The sequence below is a fragment of the Mobula birostris genome, chromosome 25, assembly GCF_030028105.1.
Source record: "Mobula birostris isolate sMobBir1 chromosome 25, sMobBir1.hap1, whole genome shotgun sequence".
In the NCBI taxonomy this organism is placed as follows: Eukaryota; Metazoa; Chordata; class Chondrichthyes; order Myliobatiformes; family Myliobatidae; genus Mobula; species Mobula birostris.
This window is the reverse complement of record NC_092394.1, coordinates 15088740-15115249: the sequence shown is the minus strand read 5'-3', so window position 1 is coordinate 15115249 and position 26510 is coordinate 15088740. Positions and strand designations below refer to the sequence as shown.

Here is a 26510-nt window from a genome sequence, read left to right as displayed (position 1 = left end):
TATACAAACTGTTTTTTCCATATTCATTTTACTCCTTTACATCATATCTTTGGTCTCAATCCAGATTAGATTATCAGAAGTAGGATATTCAAGAAAGTAAGCATTTACAGAGCTGGTTTGAATTCTGAATCTACTCACATGTTTATAAGACAGGCATAAAGGTAACAGCCAGGACTGGAAATACAATAATGGGAAGGCTCAAGCAAACAGCACTGACCAGGGAGGCATTCATTGCAAAGTGCCATTACGGCAAAATCTGCAAAAACATCAAAGGCCTCAAGATACACAAAAGCAGATCCAGTTGTGGAACGAAGGTGACTCAAGTGTAATGCACAGACTCAACATCAGGTGAGACAATGAAGAAATCCAGCCAGGAAGCATCCCACAGAGCTGAAGATCTTTCTGCACCTGAGCCACCCCAGTGCTAAAGAAGGGACCGAGTAAGTGCCCCATCGGACACCCTAATCCATTCATCAAGAAGAGAGAGAATCGGATGGCCTAGATCATCAGACAATGTATCTTGGAAGCAGTTCGATGATGACCTGGATTGTATCTTGGAAGCTACAATGGCAGGACCTATCTACAGGGAAATTGACTCCCTCACAGCCATTGTGTACAACTTTGCTAAAGAACAATTCGGCCCAGTGGAAAAAAAAGGGAATTTTAAACCATCATGGCAACCAAACAGGATAGAAAGGGAGATTCACCACCTGAGATGCAAAATAAAGATCCTGAACAAACAATTCAAAAACAGTTCACCTAATGAAAAAGGTTCATGAGAGAAGGCCCTGAAGTACCAGTCTTTAGTCCAGGAGTGGAGGGATAAAGGATGGCAGATGTGGCTATTCCCTGTAGAGATCGGTTGTAGAGGGTTCCCGGCAAGGTCAGCATGGAAGTTGCTATCTGTGCTGGGCATTGATGAAAAGAACAAGAACCAAGCAGCTCGCAGGATGGGGAAGGAAGCATCTTGCTGGATATGGAGTTAAGCTGAAAGTTAGGAGCAGATGGGCAGTGACTTGGCCACCACTGTTGACCTGCCAGCTGGAGAGTGTAGTGGTTAAGGGCAGAAACACTCTATGAAGTTTGCGCACCATCTGATGACACCTGCCCCTGGCCAAAGACTATGGTTACCTCATCAGGTAAATGAAGAGAACACCTCAGTATATGATGCAAGTGCAAGTTGCTGTACTACTTTTGGTCTCATAGTTATTATTCCAGTTTAAAATTTGATGCCAAGCTGATTTTCCAAAACCACATTCTCTCTATCCCATCGTCTTCCATCTCAATAACATTGACAATCTTTGATCTAGCTCATATATATATATATATATATATATATATATATATATATATATATATATATGTGTGTGTGTGTGTATGTGTGTGTGTATATATATATATATATGAAGCAATCGTTTGAGTTATCTGACAGTTATCTTTAAATATTTTAATTGAAAAACAAAGAGAGGACATGTTGGAAATCAGAAACAAAAAAAATGAGGGCTATAGTATCATCAGAGGAGAGAAAAACAGAATTAGTGTTTGAAATCTTTCAGTATTTTTGTCTGTTGCTAAATATTTCACATCAGTTTGTTTTCCTCCCCATAAGTGCTGTCTGACCTCTGACTGCCTTCAGAGGTTTTGTTCACTGTTCCGCTGATCTTCCTCAAAAATGAAAATCATATTTAGTTTTCTCTATGGTCTCACTGCTTCTTATCTCTACTTTTTTGTCAGGAATACTGTACACCTTTGAAAAAAATGCCATGGATATGAAAGTCAGCTCTACAATAATTCAATGCTTCCCAAGAGGTTGTTAAGTGCACCTGTCCAAAACGGTGTTGGTAGGAGTGACGATAGCATTGTGTATGAAGATAAGTCCCACCTCTAGACCATTGTATTATATAGTATTATATAGTTAAATGGCTTAAATTCAGAACAGTCATCCATAAACCACTTTTTCATCATTAGCAGAAGAAATATATTCTCTTGCAATCAATTATTTCATAGTCTGCCGTATCTCTGGTTCTCCCAGATGTTTAATTCTGATTTGATGTATATAAAAGTTTATGCCTTTAAAGAGCCAACTTGGTCAAGCTAGAAAACAAGACTTCGTGTCTGCTAAGCAGTAGAAGGGGCATGTAATAGTCAGATGTAAAACATCCCCCAATTTTCAAACAAGGTTAAAATTCTGTAGACCTGAAGCACACAGCTGAGAATGGTGATGGATACAAGAAAAGAAACTTCAAGAATATCCCAATTAATAATGATAGCCTGGAAGCATGGGTGACAAAGAAAAGGCTGAAGAATTTGCAATCATAGACAACCAAAAGTACTAAGAAGATGATCCACCTTGTCTTTTCCCTGAGGCCCCACCATCATCAGAGAATCAGATATCAGCCATTTTGATTCATTCCATATGATATTAATAAAGTTTTGTGGGCACTGCATTCAACAAAGGCTTTGGGGCCAGGTAACATTCTAACTCCAGATATTAAGACTTGCAATCCATAACCAACTATATATTTAGCCAAAAATTTAAAGTGCATTTACAACAGCTAATAAAATGCAAAATTATGCAAGTCCTGCCCTTGTAAAAGTAGGCCAATTCCAATTCACTTTTATTTATTATTAATTTATTTCCTGTATTCTCAATCATCAAAGTGATAAACTGTGAAGTGTCAATAACAGAGCCATAAAATGGCACTTATTCAACAATATCCTGCATACAAATGTTAAATGTTGGATTTTCAGGGCCACTTGCCTCTTAATCTCATTAGAACAATTGAACAAAAATGGATGAAAGAGCTAAATTCTAAAGATGAAACAAGAATCATTGTCCTTGGCCTCCAATGAATGTTTGGCTGTGTGCCTTCAAGTAGCTCAACTTCATGCAGAACAAAGGACAGCATTTGATAAAACCCCATCTATTTCCCTAAATATTCACTCCCTACATCACTGGGGCATAGAAGTTGTGACTAACCCTTTATCAAAATGTGCTGCAGTTAATTGCCAAGGCTTCTAGAAGACTACCTCAAATATCCACAACTGCTACCAAGGTGGAATAGATATGGGAACACCACAGACTGGGGTTCCCCTCCAAATCACAGAACATCCTGCCATGTATAAGCATACCTTCCTTTGAACCAAGTCTAAACCCTGGACCTCCCTGCCTAAAAGCACTTCACCAGAAAGAATATAGAGACACAAAAAAAATCTCAACACCACCTTTCAAAATCAATTAGCAATTGGCAATAAATTTTCTTCCCACATGTAGTTGGGAGCAGTTTTTCATTTGGAATATGGATCCAAAAACTACCTAATATTCTTAACTACAAAATGATGCTGGTACTCAATGAGCATTACAGTTATTAATCTGAACCTGTGAATCACAGTTGATTTCGAATTTTTGAATATTGATGTTTCTAAACAACACAGCTGCTTGCCCTTCTCATAGGAATCTATTAGGTCCTGAAATCTTTTATTATCAGGGAGTTTCTGCATTCCAGACTTTAGTCTAGATAATTGCGCCATCTACTGTTGGTAACAAATCTGATTTACTCAGGTTATTTTTCAATTTGAAGAGAATAGTTCACCATTTATAACCTATAATTATTTTATTACAGCTTTACATGAACACTTATATAAGTGCTGATTTCAAAATTAAGTGGAAAAATTAGAGACTGGCCCATTATACCCTGATGAACATCAATTCTTGCCAAACCATCTGAAACTTTAAAGCACCGTGGTAGTGCAGTGGTTGGCAGCTCTAAGCTAATACAGTTCAGGGTACCAGAGTTTGGAGTTCAATCCTGGAGTCCTCTGTGAGGAGTCTCTGCATGTCCTCCCCTTGGAATGTGTGGATTTTCTCATGAACTTCTGGCTTCCTCGCATAGACCAAAGCCCTACAAGTAGGTTAATCAGTCATTGTAAATTGTCCCATGATTAGATTAGTGTTAAATTGAGGCTGTCGGGGGCTGCTGGGCACTGTGGCTCAAAAGGCCTGAAGGCCCTATTCCACACCCTATTAATTAAATAAATAAATTCTACTCTAAATAAATAAAAAATTTAGAGAAGCAATAATTTTGACTTAATTTTACTAGCTACAAATCTCTGTGGAAATGTTTTAACTTACCAGTATTTTTCCATCCACTTTCAAGATAACAATTTGCATTATAGTGCAATTCCATACTCAGTGCCAGCCTGAAAATAGCCTAATTTAGATATCAAACTGCATTGAATATCAACAAATCAAAGAATTGTGGCATAATGTCAATGATATTAATTTCCTCCGTTGCTATCCATTCACACGCTTTCAGGTAAGAGCCACAAGCTTACCAAATGTGAAAATACAGCCTTGTTTCTTCATCTGACATTAGCATTAAACATCACACTATGAAAGCTGACTTCAACTTAATCAATGGTAAACATAAATAACACGAAACAACATTATAATAGCTACTGCTATCAAAGCTGCCACAATTTAATTTTCATGATGAACCATGATGAGGCTATTAACAGTGCTGAGATTTCTATCTACAGCTTAAAAATCACAAAAATAAATTTCAACCAGAAAGGCCAGGTGAAAAAAATAGCACAAATCTAAAAATCAATATTTCAGAAGGATTGAAAATCCTTTTGTTCCATTCAATAACAGGCAGCAGTACATGTTTTTCATTTATTGCAAAAAAAAAGGCTGTGATGAACATTATCCAGATTGAAAGCTTGTTTCCATTGTTATACACTACCAAAGGTTTCAGAGGTTCCAAATGTGTTTTTAAACATGAAATATATTTCTTGCAATTAGTCTGGGAGGGGAGGAGAACAGGTCCTTTATCGTTATTCCCTCCCCATCATCACAGGGTTTTCCATGTTAATCATCTATCCAAGTTCCTTGTCTGTGTATTCAAACTGCCAACCATCCACGTACACTTACTTTCTAAATGGATAATACCATAGCTTGCAGTCAGCAGAAAGCCAACATAAAACAGACTTTGCCAGAAACTTATAGAGTGCCTATAAACAGTAGTCACCCTCCTTTCAAGTTTTCATGTTTTATTGTTTTACATTGAATCAAGGTGGATTTAATTGGATTTTTTTTGACTGATCAACAAAAAAAAGACTTTCATGTCAAAGTGAAAACACATCTCTAAAAAGTGATCTAAATTGCTTTACTTTACTTAATACTTTATTGTCACCAAACAATTGATACTAGAACGTACAATCATCACAGCGATACTGTATTTGATTCTGCGCTTCGCGTTCCCTGGAGTACAAATCGATAGTAAATATTAAAAATTTAAATTATAAATCATAAATAGAAAATAGAAAAGGGAAAGTAAGGTAGTGCAAAAAAAACCAAGAGGCAGGTCTGGATATTTGGAGGGTACGGCCCAGATCTGGGTCAGGATCCATTCAGCAATCTTATCACAGTTGGAAAGAAGCTGTTCCTAAATCTGGCCATACGAGTCTTCAAGCTCCTGAGCCTTCTCCCGGAGGGAAGAGGGACGAAAACTCTGTTGGCTGGGTGGGTCGTGTCCTTGATTATCCTGGCAGCACTGCTCTGACAGCGTGCAGTGTAAAGTGAGTCCAAGGATGGAAGATTGGTTTGTGTGATGTGCTGGGCTGTGTTCACGATCTTCTGCAGCTTCTTCCGGTCTTGGACAGGACAACTTCCATACCAGGTTGTGATACACCCTAGAAGAATGGTTTCTACGGTGCATCTATAAAAATTAGTGAGGGTTTTAAGGGACAAGCCAAATTTCTTTAGCTTTCTCAGGAAGTAAAGGCGCTGGTGGGCCTTCTTGGCAGTGGGTTCTGCTTGGTTGGACCAAGTCAGGTCATTTGTGATATTGACCCCGAGGAACTTAAAGCTTTTGACCTGTTCCATTTACGCACCACCAATGTAAATGGGGTCGTGCGGTCCGCTACTCCTTCTGAAGTCAACAACCAATTCCTTCGTCTTGCTGACGTTGAGGGATAGGTTATTGTCATCACACCATGCCACCAGGTTCTAATTTCCTCTCTGTACTCAAACTCATCATTACCCGAGATATGGACTACAATTGTTGTGTCATCAGCAAACTTATATATTGAGTTTGATGGAAACTTGGCTACACAATCATGGATGTACAGTGAGTACAGCAGGGGGCTGAGTGCACAGCCTTGTGGGGCACCAGTGCTCAGAGTGATTGTAGAGGAGAGTTTGTCCCCTATTTTTACAGCCTGGGTCCTGTCTGTGAGGAAGTTGAAGATCCAGGTTCCAGAGCTTAGGAATCAGTTTATTTGGAATGATGGTATTAAAGGCAGAGCTGTAGTCAATGAAAAGGAGCCTTACATATGCGTCTTTATCCTCCAGGTGTTCTAAGGAGGAATGTAGGGCCAGAGAGATGGCATCTGCCGTTGACCTGTTGCTCCGGTAGGCGAATTACAAATATAAAACACAAAATAATTGATTGCATTAACTATTCACCCCCTTTAATATGACACACCAAATCATCACTAGTAAAGAAGATGATTTAGAAGTCACATAATTAGTTAAGTGGAGATCACTGAGTGCAGTCAAGATGTTTCAATTGATTGTGGTAAAAATGCACCTGTATCTGGAAGGTCCAACTGCTGATGAGTCAGTATCCTGGCAAAAACTACACCATGAAGACAAAATAACATTACAAACAACTCTGCAAAAAGGTTATTGAAAAGCATCAAAGTCAGGAGATGGATACAAGAAAATTTCCAAGTCACTGAATATCCCTTGGAGTACAGTTAAGTTAATCATCAAGAAGTGGAAAGACTATGGCACAGCTGTAAATCTGCCCAGAGCAGGCCATCCTCAAAGACTGAGTGACTGTGCAGAAGGGGACTAGTGAAGGAGGCCACCAAGAGACCTACGATAGCTCTCGAGGAGTTACAAGCTTCGGTGGCTGAGTTGGGAGAGACTGCATACAATTGCTGAGGTGCTTCACCAGTCACAGATTTATGGGAGAGTGGCAAAGAGAAAGCCACTGTTGAAAAAAGCTCACATGAAATCTTGGCTAGAGTTTGCCAGAAAGCATGTGGGAGATTCTGAAGTCAGCTGGAAGAAGGTTCCATAGTCTGATGAAAACAAATCTGAGTTTTTTGGCCATTAGGCCAAATGCTATGTTTGGCGTAAGCACACAGTACAGTCCGCCCTCCGTTTCTGCGGGTTCCGCATCTGTGGATTCAACCAACCGTGGATCGAAAATACTCGAAAAAAAATTACAGTAAGTTCCAAAAAGCAAAACTTGAATTTGCCGTGTGCAGAGCACTACGCTTAATCCACAAGAATGAAGTGATGTGTAGGCATACCCTGGTGTAGCCTCCTGCCATTTCACAGATCCTCAGTCTCTCTCCAGCACTCATTGTTTGAGCATTGTTTGCCTCGCGTCTCGTTGGTTCGCTACTTGTGTTGTGTTGGAAAAATGGCTCCTAAAAAGCAATTAAGTGATCAAAGCAATTCCTCAAAGGCTAAGAGTGCTATCTCTAGCCGAGAAAATAAAAATCTTAGATCTTTTGAAAAGTGGCATATCACTTGCCAAAGTGGGCAGTAAGGTTGGTAAGAACAAATCAAGCATTCGCACAATAAAGCAGAAAGAAGCTGAAGTTCGTGGAAGTGTTAGTGCTACCCCATAACAGCAAAAATGGTCTCTCTGGTTCGTGATAAAGTGCTTGCAAAGACTGAGAAAGCATTAAGTGTGTGGCTAGAGGACATGTCACAGAAGCATATCCCTGTTGATGGCAAAATTATGCATGAAACAGCACTTAGCCTCTATGAGCACTACTGTGAGGCGGTTGAGGAGAGCGAGAGGAAGGAGTTTAAGGCTAGTAAGGGATGGCTGGCTAGCTATGTAAAGCGCTACAGCCTCAAGAACTTAAAGATCACAGGAGAATCGGCATCGGCTGACGTCAAGGCAGCATCAGCGTTCCCAGAAGAGCTCAAGAAACTCATAGAAGAGAAAGGTTACAGATCCTGACATTAGTATTATTGAGCCTCCTCCAAAGTGTCATTATTCCCTAAACAATACAGTGTAACAACTATTTACATAGCATTTACATTGTATTAGGTATTATAAGTAATCTAGAGATGATTTAAAGTATGCGGGAGGATGTGCTCAGGTTATATGCAAATACTACACCATTTTATATAAGGCACCTGAGCATCCGCGGATTTTGATATCCATGGGGGGTCCTGGAACCAATCCCCCACAGATACCGAGGGACAACTGTACTCCAAATTGGACCTCACTAAAATCTTATACAACTTCAACATAACTTCCCAACTACTTTGATCAATGAAGGCCAATGTGCCAGAAGCTTTCTTTGCAACCCTATCTACCTGTGATGACACTCTTAATTAATTATGGGTGTATTGCCAGATCCCTTTATTCTACCACACTGCTCAGTGCCCTAATGCTCACTGTGCAAGACCTACCCTGGTTGGTCCTCCCAAAGTACAACACCTCACACTTGTCTGCATTTTTTAGCCCACGTTTTCAGCTGATCCAGATCTCACTGCAAACTTTGAAAGTCTACTTCGCTGTCCACACCACCACTAATCTTGGTGCCGGCCACAAATTTGCCGATCCAGTTAACCATATCATCTAGATTGCTGATATAGATCAGTGGTCCTCAACCTCCGGGCCACGGACCAATACCAGGCCGCGGCCCAGAGGTTGGGAACCACTGATATAGATGGCAAACAACAACTGACCTGGCATCAATCCCTGCAGTATTTCACTAGTCAAAAGCCTCCAGTCAGAGAGGCAACCGTCTATTATTACTCTCTGGCTTCTCCCACAAAGCCAATATCTAATCCAATTTACTACCTCATCTTGAATATCAAGTGACTGAATCTTCATGACCAACCTCCCATGTCAAATGCCTTGCTGAATTTCATGTAGACAACATTCACTGCCTTGCCTTCATCAACTTTCCTAGTAACTTCCTTGAAAAACTCTAAGATTTGTTAGACATGACCTATAGTACCATGCACAAAACCATGTTGACTATCCCTAATCAATCCTTGTCTATCCAAATACTTATATTTGCAGTCCCTTAGAATACTTTCCAATAACTTTCCCATGATTGATGTCATGCTCACCAGCCTATAATTTCCTGGCTTATTCTTAGAGCCTTTCTTAAACCATGGAACAACATTAGCTATCCTTCAATCCTCTGGTACCTCCCCATCACTAAGGATGATTTAAGTACCTCTGCTAGGGCCCTGGCAATTTCTGCACTTGCCTCCTGCGGGGTCCGACGGAACACCTTGTCAGGCCTTGGCAATTTGTTCAACCTAATTTGCCTCAAGACATCAAGCACCTCCTCCTCTGTAATCTGTATAGGGTCCATGACCTTGCTGCTGTTTTGCTTACTTCTTATAGACTCCGTGTCCATCTCCCGAGTAAATACAGATGCAAAAAAAAATCCATCTAAGATCTCCCCCATCTCTTTTGGCTCCAGCATAGATTACCACTCTGATCTTCCAGAGGACCAATTTTGTCCCTTGTAATCCTTTTGCTCTTTACGTACTTGTAGAAGCCCTTGTCTGCTAGAGCAATCTCATGCCTTCTTTTGGCCCTCCTGATTTCTTTCTTAAGTGTTTTCTTGCAATTCTTATACTCAAATACCTCATTTGTTCCTGCCTCCCTATACCTGCTATCTACCTTTTTCTTCTTAACTAGGGCCTCAATGAAGTTTCCCTACACCTGTTATCCTTGCTTTTTATTCTGACAGGCACAAACAAGCTTTGTACTCTCGAATTTTCACTTTTGATGTCCTCCCACTAACCTAATACACATTTACCAGAAAACAGCCTGTCCCAATCACACTTGCCAGATCCCTTCTCATACCATCAAAATTGGCCCTTCTCCAATTTAGAATCTCAACCCGTGGACCACATCTGTCCTTGAAACTAATGGCATTATGATCACTAGATGCAAAGTGTTCCCCTACACAATTTCTGTCATCTACCCTGTCTCTTTCCCTAACAGGAGATCAAGTATTGCACATTCTATCATTGGGACTTCCAGGTACTGATTTAGGAAACTCTCCTTAACATTTGATGAACTCTATTCCATCTAGTCCTTTTACAGTATGGATGTCCCAACCAATAATGTGGAAAGTTCAAATCACCTACTCTCACATCCTTATGTTTCTTGCAAGAGTTTGCAATCTCTCTACAAATTTGTTCTTCTAAATCCCACGGACTGTTAGGTGGTCTATAAGAAAGCCCCATTAAGGTGGTCATACCTTTCATATTCCTCAGTTCCACCAGTAAAACCTCACTAGACAAGTTCTCCAGTCTGGCCTGACATTGCCAGAGTACTGTGACATTTTCTCTGACTAGTAACAACATCCCTCCCTCTTTAATCCCTCCCATTCTAGCACATCTAATACAATGGAACCCTGGAATATTGAGCTGCCAGTCCTGCCCCTCCCGCAACCAAGTCTCACCAATGGTTAAAATACCATAACTCCATGCGTGATCCATGCCCTGAGCTCATCTGCCTTTCCTACAATACTTCTTGCACTGAAATATACACAACTCAGAACATTAGTCCCACCATGCTCATCCTTTTAACAATATTTTTCAGAGTTACAAAGAAGTGGGAAAGAACAGAAGAAACAAAGATCTAAAATAGGGATAAATTGTGATTATGCCAACTGAAAGAGGGTGATGAAGATTAGTGAATAATTCAAAAATGTTTTGTGAATAGTGTAACAGGAAGAGGAGAACAATTATCTGAAATTGCTGCAAGACTGGAAAAATAATAAAGTGCAAAGACTGGAACAATCAACTATCAGGATGTTTTGAATATAATGTTGTATCCAGAAGCAGTTTTGTTCCTCAAACCTGTGTTGATGTATAATGAAGAACTTGAAGAAGTGGCAGCAACCAGAAACTCCTGGTTACCCTTATAGACTAAGCAAAAGTATCTGACAATCACAATCTGTGTGAGAGCATCTTGCATTTCATTCACTCTAATTGTAATAGATATTTAGACGAAACAAGTTATTTTCTTTCTATAGACTTAAACTGACCTGTTGAGTATTTCTCAGTCCGTTTTCCACCATGCCCCAGCATCACTCAAATGATAAAATCTTGATTCAATTGCAAAATGCTGCCTGACTTAAAAGATCATTCCATAAGTAGTTTGTGCATTTTACAAGTCTGATCACATTGCTTTATTGTATATTTACTTGCCTATCACTAATTTCTGAATAATGAATAGAAACAATATAGAAAATTGCAAATTGGACCTTTTCACTTGGCATTAAAAAAATCAAACAAAGCATAATATTAATATAGAAAATATTCTTGCATTTAAAATGAGTGAAACATAGGTAAGTGCACCTACCGAAGACCTCAAATAGCAGTGCAAGCCTATCACTGTATTGAGTCCAGTGTTTCATGCCTTCTATAGTTGCAGTCATAACACGTAATGTATTATCTGGTTGTGTAAATTTCATCTGAGTAGGTTTTGACCTCTGCTTATAAAAAAAAACAAATGCTCAGCTTATTCTATTAGTTATAATATAAACATTGATGAGGAGAAAAGTAGTACTTAATTACTGGTTTCAACATGGTAAATCATCCCAACATAGCATATCAAATCAAGTTTAATTATCATTCAAACCATACATAGATACAGCTGAACAAGACAGCACTCCTCTGGAGCCAAGGAGCAAAATATTCAAAATAGCAAGCAAGCATTCAAAAATAGCGAGTAACATATTTCAAAATATCGAGCACAAAAGCATATACACTCAAAAAAAAAGCATATATAGTCCAAGACCCTGAGTAACAACATCCAGCAAATGATGGTACAGTCTCCCGGCAGTGTACAGATACACGCAATCCAGCCTGTCATTCCACCACTTGAACACGAGAGGACAGCACCAGTGGGAGAGGCCAGGCCCCAGTCAAGCTCAACCATGCTGTAGCACTTCTGTGTTTGTTGCAGCAGCAGGCAAGCCCAAGGTTTTACGTCTGGTTCTCGCTACAACTGAGGCTACATGGATCACATGTCAACTGTCCCTCCGCCAGACAAGGGTAACAGGGCTTCAGTAACTTACATTATCACCATCCAACAGTGTCTTGCGATCACAAGTGAAATATCTGAGACAGTTTCCCACAGTTATACTGCACCAACTCCCATACTTCCAAGTAGCGGGAAGCAACATGATCTGCAGCCAAGTCAGCTCCTCTGACACACCGGCAGACCCCTCTGATATCCTGATCAGCTGCGACACCTCGGCCAACCTTTTTAACACCTTGGCCAGCTGCGCCACCGACACCAGTCCAGCTACTCCGATCAACAAGCCGCTCACTGATGAAGTAACCCTGCAATCCCCCATGTTCTTGGAGTAGAATTGTCTTTGGATTGTAAAAAAACAAATTTTACAAAGAAAAAAAGCACCTTTGGTTGGCTCCCGAGAGGGCACTGTATTTGCACATGCCACCATCTTACTAGAAGAACGTCAGAATTTTATCAAAGAAAATGGGACTCTTGAGCCACATAATGATAAAAGTAAGAGCAACAGCTGGAGATGTAGAGTTTTAGGGAGGGAATACCAAAGCTGAGTCAAGGTAATTGAAAGCACTGGAGGGACAATGGAAAATGAGACACAGAGAGGCCAGGATTGAATGAAAAAAGTGTCCTTCTTGCACATTTGAAGAACTGTAGGACCATACAAAGAAGAAGAAGGATGAGTTCATGAGGGATTTGAAAGAAGGGATGTGGACTTTAAAACTGAGGCACTGTTTATGCAGCTGCACTTGTAGATAAACGTTAAAGACTAAAGGATATTTTTCTATCACCGTTCAGCCTGTAAAGTTTCTTTGATGAAGCACTCTTCTCACTCAGACTGCTTCACCGAAATCTTAAGGTCATCTGCATAACCAGTTAATTATCAGGAAGATAGCAGCTTGTGGCATTTTCTTCTCAGGTTTCACCATTATCTCTTAGCTATAATATTCTGTTTTGTCTTACTCCATTAAAATGGCAAACAAGGGAATTGCAACTGGTAATCTCATTACTGTTACTCAGCACTGATTACTTTAAATGAGGTGTGGAGTTTCCCAATGTTTTTTATAACCCTCTGGATATCAAGAAAGACCTCTTCTGCAAGTCAAAAACTCATCATTTTGGGGGGGTTTGTCATTATCAATCAAAACTTACAAGTCTTTTTGTTTAACACAGGTGTAGCTTCCATATAATTCTCTATCCAATGACTAAATGTAGCAGTACTTTTAAATTGAAGCAGTTTTTTAAACAAAGAAATCAACTGACCCAAATGAAGAGTGGTGAATTGATGCAGTACCTTCAAAGATAATAGTAGGTAGGCAGTGCCTCCAGTTTTTAAAATGAGCACACAAATCATTAAAGGGTCGATGTGGAAAGGCACAATCACCACAAGCAGTTCATTAATTACCAATATTTTAGAAATTGTTAATGAGCACTCAGGATGCAATCAACATCTGCAGAGATACGGATTTTTGTTGACAACACACATCAAAGTTGCTGGTGAATGAAGCAGGCCAGGTAGCATCTCTTGGAGGAGGTACAGTCGACGTTTCGGGCCGAGACCCTTCGTCAGGACTAACTGAAGGAAGAGCTAGTAAGAGATTTGAAAGTGGGAGGGAGAGGGGGAGATCCCTGAGGAAGGGTCTCAGCCCGAACCGTCCACTGTACCTCTTCCTAGGGATGCTGCCTGGCCTGCTGCGTTCACCAGCAACTTTAATGTGTGTTGCTTGAATTTCCAGCATCTGCAGAATTCCTCGTGTTTGGGATTTTTGTTGATACTGTTTGCTTCTGGCAATGGGATTGGTAATCTCCTTGAGGACAATGAAAAATTAGAGTTGGCTACTCATTCTGCTCAGCATTCTGTGTGGAGGAATGAGTAGTGAACTTTCAAGAATCACTAGATTCTGGAATGGTTCCAGAAGACTGGAAAATCACAAATGTCACTCCACTCTTTAAGAAGCGAAATAGGCAAAGGCAGGAAATGATAAGCCAGTTAGGCTGAATTCTGTGGTTAGGGTCCATAATTAAGGATGAAATTTCAGGGTATTTGGAAGCACATGATAAAATAGGTCGAAGTCAGCATGGTTTCAAGGGGAAATCTTGCCTGACAAATCAGTTGAAATTCTTTGAGGAAATGACAAGCAGGATAGACAAAGAAGATGTTTACTTGGATTTTCGGAGGGCTTTTAACAAAGAGCCACACGAGGCTGATGAACAAGGTAGGACCCCATGGTACTTCAAGAAAGATACCAGCATTGACAGAAGCTTAGAGGCAAAGAGTGAAAATGAAGGGCACCTTTTCAGCTGGCTGCCTCTGATTAGTGGTGTTCCACAGAGGTTGAAGTTAGGTCCACTACTTTACATGTTATGTGTTAATGATTTCGATGATGGAATTGATAGTTTTGTGGATGATACAAAGATAGGTGGAGATACAGACAGAGCTGAGGAAGCAGGGAGTCTACAGAATGACTTGGACAGAATAGAAGGATAGATAAAGAAGTGGCAAATGGAATAAAGTGTAGGGAAGTGCATGGGCATGCACATTGGTAGAAGGAATAAAGGTGTAGACTATTTTCTAAGCATGGTGAATTCAGAAATGGGAGGTGTAAAGAGACTTGGGAGTCCTAGTGCAGGGTGAGTCGGAGGTATGGAAGGCAAATGCAAAGTAAGCATTCATTTTCAAGATTAAAATATAAAAGCAAAGATGTAATGTCGAGGCTTTATAAGGCATTGATCAAATTGCATTTACGAGTATTGTGAGCAGTTTTTGGTCCCATATCTAAGAAAGGATGTGCTGGCATTGGAGGGAGTCCAAAGGAGAGTTACAAAAATGAGGGGAAAATAAATCAGCCGTAACTGAATGGAGGAGCAGACTCAATGGGCTGAGTGGCATAATTACCTTAAGAGGAAATCCTGCCTGACAAATCTGTTGAAATCCTTTGAGGAAATTACAGGCAGGATAGACAAAGAAGATGTTAAGAGTGGATGATGGATAAAGCTGGGGAAGAAATTCTACAATAGGGGGCTACTGTTAAGATAGGAGCCTATCAACTTTTAGAGTTGTGATCAGGGAAAGAGGCATCCATCATTAAGGATCCTCACCATCCAGTACATGCCTTCTTCACATGATTACCATCGAGCCATCTTTTGGCCATAATTCACACTCTGGATACCGGGAAGTCCCGGTAATTTTCATAAATTACTGGAGGCTCTGGATCAAGTCTGGAGATTTCCCATTTATGCTGACCAGACTCTGAATTAAAACTACATAAAAGTGAACATTTTGTCTTCTAAATTTAATACCAAAATGAACATCAAATTATGCTTAAATCTAAATGCTTCATGATGTCAAAAATGGGTTACAAAATGGAAGACATATCATGGAGGACAAAATGAAAGAATTAAATTATTTTTAAAAACACAATGAGATTTAAAGTGAATGTAAACAAAAATGTTTAAATATTCAAATTCATACCAAAAAAAATACTTTTTAAATTACTAAAACAGCATTGAAAAAGCAAAACTGAATCTCACGTGCTGGAAGCATGAATATTCTTGTCATTCTATGAAGTTTGTGAAATACTCCTTGGAAAATTTGAGAAATTAAGTATTTCATCAGTTGCAAAATTAAGAACTAAAATGGTGCAGTAATCAGAAAAAAATAGGATGGAAGGCCTAACTTAAAGTTACGTATAAACTGAAGAAACCATTTTGGAAATGAAATATGTACTTTTGCACATTCATCTTTTAACAATGTAATCTGTAACTAAAAACTGCAAATCTGCAAAACAATATCCCAAAAGACATACAACTTTAAAGATTTCATCCTCATCTGTATCAACACCCATTAGGAGGTGCACAAGAGCCACATGGGAATATATGCATTCTCCCCCTCCCCCAGAGTTTCTGCACGAAAATAATGCCAGATCATTATTCAACATTAAATCTCACTTGAAATGTGAAAATGTCCTATAACAGAATCAGAATCATGTTTATTATCACTGGCATACAGTATGCCATGAAATGTGTTGTTTGTGCAGCAATACTGTGCAAGACATAAAAAAAATTACTAGAAGTTTCAATAAAAAATAAATAGTGCAAAAGAATATAACCTAATTTTTAATTTGTATCCTGATCAAGCAGAAGAAAATATCTAAACTACATATTCAATATAGACAAAAATCACTTTAAGCAAAACTTATGAGGAACATACCTGATCCACACCGTCATCGGGATCATTTATAAAGTGATTTTTAGTACACTCATTTTGTTGACCACAATATCTATAACTTGCTGTATTCTGAGGCAAATTCTTGAACTTCTGATGTATTTGTTGATAAGATTTTGTCTGTGCTTTGTAAGGATCAGATGAGACATGTGATCTGAAAGTATCTGCCATTTTCATTTGTGAATAATTAGTGCCAGTAGTAGATGCAAATTCCTTTATGTCATTTATTGCAGGCTTAGGATTTTCTTTCCAAGTGTTTCCCAGCTGTTGTTTAACACCCGTGCTAAAATTAGAAGATAATATAAAAATTAAATATGTAATTTGCAATAAAATGTGGTCAACTTTGAATGAAACCATGCTTTTTAGAAAATTTCAGTAAAATCTCAATACAATCATTGTGTGTTCTTGCAGATAAAAATCAATGGGACTTTGCTTTACTGTACACAGAATACTAAACAAACAAACAGTGGAACCATTGACCAGCTGAAAGATTACATAATGCAACCAAACAGCCAAAAATAAAGCAGAAGCAAAACAGGCAAAGCTCAAGCATTAGGTCCACAGTGTGCTTAAGTGACAAATAAAATAAGCCTAGTCTGATAAGGAAATGTGAAAATATCTAAATCTCCCTCAAGTATCATACTCCCAGCACTATGATAAAAACAGTAAATATGTACACACGAGATTCCACAGATGCTGGAAATCCAGACCAACAGACAAAAAATGCTGAAGGAACTCTTTTTCTCCTTCCTGGGCATAACTTCCTTGCATCACCATGTCCTATGCTACTCCTTCAAGTGCAACAGAGTAACTTACATCAACAGAATCTTCCAATGTTGGATATGACCACACCAAACAACTGGATTACAAATTCTGTATGTTTTCAAACTTGGCACAGTGCAGCTTATACTAACTCAACCATGTGAGGTCCTAAAATCTGAGGGGAAATTTGACTGACTTGATCACTTGTTTCTAAACAGCACGTCTACCTCAAGGGGTGCATCCTTAGCTGACAAGTATGCACAATCACATTGCAAAATGACTATTGCACCAAAGAGAAATACATTGTGGAATAATTAATCATGGAAAACAGAATGACAGTTAAGCATTCCACTTTTCCTGGAAAATTCCATGAGGTTAGTATTCAAATTATACAAAGTTATAACACCTGTTGTTGGTCAAGGGGACATAGTGACATATACGCAGCCAAAGTTACCTGGCAAGCAGGAAAACGGTCCACAAAATATTTTTGTATTCTGAATAAACTATACACACTTTCTTGTTTCCTTTTTACACAACAAATTGTTTGCAAACATTTAGTTTTCTGCTTTACATGCCTTTAAGCAAATTTCATAAGAAATGTTCAGAAGTATCATAAGAACTTGTTGGAAATCTTTTACATGTATATATAAAAAAACACTGGCCAGCTTTTAGCTGTACTTTTTGTCCAATCTGCCAACTATTCTTTCTGAAGAACAAGGCCTTTGAGAAGGGATCAAATAGAATGGTACCCCAAATAAAGCATATCATTTAAGTGAGGAGGAGAGAAGTAGGGATTGTTCTCCTTATGGCAGATAAAGTTAAGGGAGCATTTAACAAAAATTATCACAATTATGATAAATAAGTAGTTCTGTTTTCAAAGGGTTTGTAAGCAGAGGGCATGATGTTGCAATAATTAACAAAAGAAGTGTATGAGGCTAGTTTTGATTTACAAAGTGAAGTGACACATTTACAGATGGACAAAAGCAAAAGCCAATTCAACAGTCACTTTTAAGGGAAATTGGATATGCTTGAAGAAAGAAAGACATAAAACTTGAGACTAAATGAATAGGTTATTTAAAGAGGCAGCACTGCCTTAATGGGCTGAATGGCTTCTTTGTGTTGAATGAGTCCACGATTTCTCTGTTACATAAATATAAAGCTTACTGACTGGAATTGGTAATTAATTTTAGTTCACAGTTTAGCTATATTAAAGCAATGTGTAATGTTTACTGCATTTACAGCCCTCTCCAGCTGAGTTGATATGAGATGTTATAATTAAACTGAGGGTTTGGGGTTAACCGCTTAGGGCAACAATATTGAAAGAGGCAACCAAATAATTTGAGCACAAATTCAAAATTAAGTTGTGAACAGCAACCCAGGAAATAAATCCTTCTGCGGTCAATGAATTGCCATTGAGCATTTTAATAATCATACTAAGCATCATAGAACAGGAATGGAATAGAACAACCTGGTATGGAAGTTGTCCTGTCCAAGACCGGAAGAAGCTGCAGAAGATCGTGAACACGGTGCAGCATATCACACAAACCAATCTTCTGTCCATGGACTCACTTTACACCTCACGCTGTCGGAGCAGTGCTGCCAGGATAATCAAGGACACGACCCACCCAGCCAACGCACTTTTCGTCCCTCTTCCCTCCGGGAGAAGACTCAGGAGCTTGAAGACCCGTACAGCCAGATTTGGGAACAGCTTCTGTCCAACTGTGATAAGACTGCTGAACAGATCCTGACCCGGACCTGGGCCGTACCCTCCAAATATCCGGACCTGCCTCTCGGTTTTTTTGCACTACCTTACTTCTCATTTTTCTATTTTCTATTTATGAATTATAATTTAAATTTTTAATATTTACTAATGTTAAATATTTTTAATATTTTTAATATTTAATATTTGTAATCCAGGGAGTGTGAAGCGCAGAATCAAATATCGCTGTGATGATTGTACATTCTAGCACCAATTGTTTGGCGACAATAAAGTATAAAGTACACTTCAAACAGATTTTCTTTATTTTATTCTCCCTTTTTATGGCTGCAGATACTTATGAAAATGGAAAGTGAACAGTACCAACAAAAACAATGTAGCTGTAATTAAGCCATTATTCACCTTATGTTAGTATATGGGAAGAAGCCATCCAGCCCTTCTACACTTTCCTCTTCAATCAGATAATGACTAGACTGTAACTTACCTCCATTTAACCAACTTGGTTCTGTATCTATTAATAACTTTGATGAACAAAAACTAACCCTAGTTTTGCAATTTGAATTGACTTAGTCTTAAGATAATACAGTGAATACAACTGGATATGTACAGTATCTTACTGCGTTCAGCATGTAAAACATCCCTATTTTCCTCGAGACTTTTTCTTTCAAAGACCGTGATTCATTCTGGGGTAAAGTTCTACATGTACTTGGCAAATAACCATTATTTTATGCATTAACACAAGAAATTCTGCAAATCATAAACACAAAAGATTCTGCAGATGTTGGAAATCCAGAGCAACACACTCAAAATGCTGGAGGAACTGAGCAGGTCAGATAGCATCTATGGAAATGAATAAACAGTTGAAGCTTTGGGCCAAGATCTTTCATCAGGACTGAAAAGGTAGGGGGAAGAAACCAGAATAAGAAGGTGGGGGAGGGGAAGAAATAGAAGCATGATGTAGATTGCTGGACTGCTTTGTCGAGCACCTTCGCTCCATCCGCAAAAAGCAGATTTCCCGATGGCTGACCATTTTAATTCACATTCCAATATGTCACTCCATGGCCTCCTCTACTGCCATGATGAGGCCACTCTCAGGTTGGAGAAGCAATACCTTATATTCTATCTGGGTATCCTCCAATCTGATGGCACGAACATTGATTTCTCCAACTTCTCCCTTGTTTCTTCTTCTATTCCCCACTCTGACTCCCTCCTTACCTTTTCTCCTCACCTCCTCCTTCCCTTTCTTTCACAGTCCACTCTCCTCTCCCTGATTCTCTCTTTTCCAGCACTTCATGTTTTCCACTTGGTCCCCTCCCATCTTCTTCAACCTCAGTGCCCCACCCATTAGGTTTCACCAATCACCTTCAAGCTTGTACTCCTTCCTCTCCCCAACCTTCTTATTCTAGCTTCTTCCCCCTTCCTTTCCAATCTTGATGAAGGGTTTCAGCCCGAAACATTGACTGTTGATTAATTTCCATAGATTCTGTAGATGCTGGAAATCCAGAGTAAGTATCCAGTCTGCATGACTATCAGGTGGCTCTTCCTTGGAGCCAAATCTGATCCCAATACCAACAAAGCAGAAAGTGCTGAAAGAATTTAGGCAGCATCTATGGAGAGATAAAGACTCAATATGTCAGGTAATTGATCTTCTTCACCGAGCTTCCCCCCAATAGTTTTGTTTTAATTTCAGATTTCCAATGTTTTCAGTTCTCTCAATTAGATATTCTTACACCACTGAAATTGCACACAGTCAAATTTCCAAAGAAGGCAACAGGTAACCAAGTACAATGGGGTATCCAGATATTTTTCTTGTCATCTGTCTAGGGATGCAAAAATTAACACAATGTCACTACTAGTTACTCAGTTAAAACAAACTAACCAATAAGAATGAATTAGGTTGCATTTACACAACAGCTTTGTGATCTCATTTTGTCTTAAGTACCTCAAGCACAAGTAAATCACTTTAAAATACCATCACAGTCGAAAAGTAGGAAAATAACTATAGATCGAAACCAGACTATTTGAGAACTCATTGGTTTAGTATCACAAGAGTACAGATATATTGGGATTGGCCTTGGAAAATCTAATTAAGACAGAAAAATTGAATTTTTAAAAATCATATAGAAATATATACGTGTTACAGCAACATTCATGCTTATTACTTCTATCTCAGAATTCAAATGAAATTCACCATCTACACAGTAAACTTAACCACTTCAGACGAGTTTCAGCATAGGATCTTATAAATGATGGAACAACACCTTGGCTACATGAAGCCTCAGAACACTGCTTCATGTCAGAAAGATCTCTGAAGCCTGAGAAGTCTCATTCCTGTCGAAGGATGTTCAATGTGGATAATGATTTTTAAAAAGTAAATTATATTAACAGATGTCAGCTACACTCTATAATTAACTTACAGGTTTCCCCCGCCATCCAAAGGTAGAGCGTTCCAATGAAACGGTTCGTAAGCCAGAATGTCATAAAGCGAAGAAGCAATTACCATTAGTTTATATGGGAAAAATTTGTGAGCATTCGCAGACCCAGAAATAACCTACCAAATCATGCCAAATAACACATAAGACCTAAAATAACAGTAACATATAGTAAAAGCAGGAATGATATGATGAATATACAGCCTATATAAAGTAGAAATACTTTTTCACAATCATTGCCTGCACTGTTCTCCGTAGCGAAAATCTCACGCAAGCGCCCTAGGCAGAAACACAGCACAAGCGCTCTCCGGTAACCTTTAAGCTATGAAGCTGCCAAATCATCCCAAATAACACGTAAAAATACACAGCCTATATAAAGTAGAAATAATGTATGTACAGTGTAGTATCACTTACGGGAATCGGGAAGACAGCGCTGAGCACACTGATGATGGTGTGTTAGGCTGAGTCATCGAAGGTTGGGGTGGTGCAGTGGCCCCCACCCTCCGGGCAGTGAACCGATACCAATCCGCGAAACATGCAGGGGTACAGCCGTAGCCGGAACACACTCAGCACATCTTTAAGAAAAAAGCCAAAATAAACAAGTTAATTAATTAGGTGCCGCCCAGCGCATATATGTCGGCCCAGATCAGAGGCGACAATCGCCTCTGATCTGGGCCGACATTTACATGCCGGGCAGCATCTAATTAATTAGGTTGTTTACTTCAGCTTTTTTGCTTAAAGATGTGCTGAGTGCCTCCCGGCTACCACTGCATTCTTCGCGGATCGGCATTTGTCCATGGCCCAGGGGTTGGGACCGCTGGGGTGGAACACTGGGGTGTCATCTCATCATCGATCAGGGCAGGCAGGTCATCTTCTTTGGCGAAGGTTGAGGTTCGTCATCTGCTGTGGCTGATGTGAAACGCTTGCTTGACTGCTTAGCCTCACACATTTTTAGATCATACAATTCTTTGTAAGCACTCAAACCATCCTGCAAGTATGCCCTAAACCAACGTACCCTTTCAAAATTAAAGTCCTACTTTATCATTGCAGCGAAAATCTCACAAAGTTGCTTCACGTTCAGTTCCTGGATGACTTCACTTTTGGTCCGTTCGCTATTGCATTCGGTTTCGATTGTTATTCTTTCCTCTTCCAATTGCATCAGCTCTTCATCTATCAGTTCTTGGTCATGGGATGCCAAAACCTCTTCAACATCACCTTCGTCAACTTCCACAAGCCAAACTCATGTTGTCCTTACTTGGTTCACCATGATTGAAACGCTTAATTATGTCTAGTTTTACGCTAAGTGTAACACCCTTACGAGCTCTTTTAGACTTTTCCGATAGCTTAGAACTCATCTTGCTAATGGATACTCACAGGCATGTGCTTGAGCAATGCTGGCGAGAATGCCGTTCCGAATCCACGGGAGAGCAGCTGCTCGGAGCGTGCGCTGCTTTTTTCGCGCGCTGCCTTTTTTCGTAACAGTGAAAACACCTTCTGTTAGCGAAAACAGGTAACTAATGTTGGTCTTTCGTAACAGTGAGGTTTCGTAAAGCGAACGTTTGAAAAGCAGGGGACACCTGTACTTCTAACTGGTTTTATTGCTTTGCCCTGTGGTGTTGGATCCACTTGAAAATTGCTTGTGCTCCTGCCTTTGTTGTTTATGAGGTATTTGCTGTTGAAACTGACTACAAGAGACCATTTTGTGTGATTACCACCTCACTTATGATATTCTCTTATCAACTGAGTTAATCCTCCATTATTAATAAATAGCAAACAAGAGAAAATATACAGATACTGGAAATCCAAGCAACACACACAAAATACTGGAGGAATTCAGCAGGCCAGGCAGCATCAATAGAAAAGCATAAACAGTTGACATTTCGGGCCGAGAGTGATGAAGGGTCTTGGCCCGAAACGTTGACTGTTTACTCTTCTCCACAGAGACTATCTGGCGTGCTGAGTTCCTCCAGCATTTTGTGTGTGTTGCATTAATTAATAAATCATATGATTGGCAATTTGCTGTCTTCCGTAACCACCTTTGCACAGGAAAACTGAAGTACTTTCATGTGAAGTTATTATCAAAAAACATCCAATTCATGTTTTCCAAAGCACCAATATACCTCAAGTTTCAATAATTATTATAGGTTTTCATGCCTCATGGCACCATCCTAATCCAACATATCAGGTAATGAAATTTTTTTTATATATCAATATTACGAGGTAATCTAAATTCTAATTAGAACAGAAAATATAAAACTCTGTCATAATGCCAAGAAAAAGCATGTTCACCACCTGTTGTAAAAAAAACTACTTGTTCCACTCTTTTACTATCACATAATGTTACATTTTTCATTTCAATTTGCACTTATATAGAACATCAGTGACGACATTTGTTATATACTAACGGGTACATAATGACCTTTACGAAGGACGAACAACCTGCTATTCTGGTCAGCAATGTCCAATGCTTTAAATGCCTTACAATCTCTTAATGTTGCAAGCAATTTTAACATCAGTTTGCTAATGATATTAAGATGAATGCAAGTACGTCTAAAGCAGAATGCAGAAGATTCTCAGGAAGCTATAGGCAGATTAAATAGATGGGCAAGGCATCTGTGGAAGATGTGAGGTCATAAAATAAACAGAAACAGTATTTTTTAAACTGCAAGATGGTGTCCAGATGTTGGAATCTGAGCAAAATAAAAGTTGCATCTGGACCCACCACTAGTGATATCTGCCCTTTCCTCCCCTTTCCGTTTTCTGCAGGAGTCTCCATGACACCCTAGTCTCTTCATCATTCCCTGGTTTACTCATCCCTACCCATCCTGTCTTCTCCTATCATTTCAGATCTCCCCCTCCCCCTCCCGCTTTCAAATCTCTTACTATCTCTTCTTTCAGTTAGTCCTGATGAAGGGTCTCAGCCCGAAACGTCGACTGTACCTCTTCCTAGAGATGCTGCCTGGCCTGCTGCGTTCACCAACAACCTCTACGTGTGTTGCCTGAATTTCCAGCATCTGCAGATTTCCTCCTGTTTGCGCTCCTCACCCTCTGGTACTTTCCCCTGAAATTGTAGGAGGTCAACATTTACTCACCTCCTCCCTCACTACCACCCAGGGATCCAAATGGTCCTTCCAAGTGAGACATAGAAATTCATGTGTACTTGTTTCAATCTTGTCTATAACATCCGGTGTTTTCATTGTGGCCTCCTCTACATCGGAGAGGCCAGTCATATTCTGCTGGCCACCTACTCTTTCTCTGCAAAGTGACTATTTTGTTTCTGGATGCATGTCACTTCCCTCTCTGCTCGCAGACTGATGTCTATCCTTGGCCTTCTCCACTTCCATAGTGAGGGCAGACACACAACTAGACGAACAAAACCTCACATTCTACTTGGGTAACCGAATGATACGAACATTTGGTTTTCCACTTTCAAGAACACACACTCTCAGCTCTCCTTTTCCACTTAGATTCTCTCTTACCCATTTACATCTGTTCATCACCCTCACTTTTCAATCTGAGTTTCTTCTTCCCTGCCCTACCCTTCCTATTCCCTCCCCCACTTGGTTCCATCTGCCCATCTTTCCACCCTTATCTGGTTCCAATTATCACCTTCCAGCTTCTGTCTCCACCTTTTTCTCTTGTCCCTCCCAACTGGCTCCATGTGCCCATTGCTTTTTGTTTGATCCTTATCTGATTCCACCTCTTACCCACCAGCCAGTCCATTATCCCACACCTCATCCAGTCCTACCTAGTATCTATGAAACTGTTTCTCTCCTCCCTCTTGGCTCTTTATACTGGTTATCTTCTCTCCACAATCTCAGTCCTGGTGTAGGGTCACCTTGAGTCAGCAGATGCTGCTTCACCTGCCAAGTTTCTCCAGCAATTTATTTTTTGCACTAAAAGCTACCATGCAGACAGAGCAGGCATCTTTAGGGGTAAAGACACGCTGGTCTTTATTGCAAGAGGGTAGGGGTATGTCTTGCTGCATTTAAAAAGAACCCTGGTAAAAATGCAACTCAAATACTGTCAGGTCTCCGTACCTCATGGAGAATATACTAGTAAAACAATGTGATCAGTTATGTTTCCCTATGTAGAACTGCAGGTCACAGTGTCAAAGTAAAGAGCCAATTTTTCTTGATGGAATTGAGAGAAATTTCTTCATCGAGGATCGCCCACACAAAATGCTAGAGGCACTCAGCAAATCAGACTGCATCAAAGGAAAGGAATAAACAGTTGATGTTTTAGGCCGAGACTCTTCGTTAGGCGGGAACGGGGGCAGAAGCCAAAATAACAAGGTGGAGAAGAGAAAGTACAAGCTGGCAGGTGATAGGTTAGACGAGGTGAGGGGGAGGTGGGATTAAGAAAGAAGCTGGGAAGGGATAAGTGGATGAGGTATACGGCTGAAAAAAGAATTACTAGGAGAGGACGATAGACCATGGAAGAAAGAGGTGGATGAGTTACACCAGAGTGATTTGATGGGCAGGCGAGGAGAAGAAAAGGGGTGAGAGGGCAACCAGGATGAAGAATGTGAAAAGAGAAAGAGGGGGTGGAGAGAAAATAAGGGAAATTAGAGAAATCGATGTTCATACCAGCAGGTCAGAGGCCACCCAGACGAAATATGAGGTGCTGCAAGGGAAAGATGTGTTTTAAGATGTAGAATTCTGTTGGAGAGAACAGAAGTTACAGAGAGTGATTTGTTGGATATGGAGGTCCATTGAGTGGCAAGTAAGGTTAAGGGGAACTAACTGTAATTGTGGGAGGATAGGGTGAGAACACGTGCAGGAAATGGAGAAGATGTGGATGAGGGCAGTATCAGCTGTTTACTGATTCTATGGAATTCAGTGTCTGAGAGGGCTGCAAAGTCTCAGTCACTGAGTATATTTAATGGTATATAGTAAGTGCAGAATAGTGGTATTGATGTAAAATATTTGCAATGATCTTACTGAATGTCAGACAGGCACAGTAAGTTGAGTAGGCTGAATATAATGATAACGTGATTATCATTTCAATAAGGCAAATTAAAACCAACACTGCCCAAGCCTTAGTTTCAAATGAACCTTTGATTTTGAACCTTATTAAAATTCCTAAGAGGAAAAACATGTTGTCATCAGCTCTTTGGAGGAGAAAGTCTAAAATCAGTGCCAAAACACCTGACTCTAAAGATAATTGTCAATAACCAACAGAAGATAGTGGAGTCCATTTCCAGCATTTGGACTATTTTCTGATCACTCTCTTCAAAGGGCCAGAATGATCTTTTATCTCTATAAATAGGGTGTTCAACACCAAATTTTCTACCCGCATCTGATACAGTCAACTTAATACAG

The 26510-nt window shown here is 39.7% G+C and overlaps 1 protein-coding gene across 1 annotated transcript in view; it reads right to left on the bottom strand.

The window, feature by feature from the left end:
* LOC140187714 (spermatogenesis-associated protein 22) overlaps positions 1–26510 on the bottom strand; it is a 50985-nt gene that overhangs the window by 10906 nt on the left and 13569 nt on the right. Inside the window, 3 exon segments of the mRNA XM_072243291.1 lie at positions 11379–11508; positions 16261–16558; positions 22770–22871. Coding sequence (XP_072099392.1) covers positions 11379–11508; positions 16261–16558; positions 22770–22871 — 530 coding nt within the window.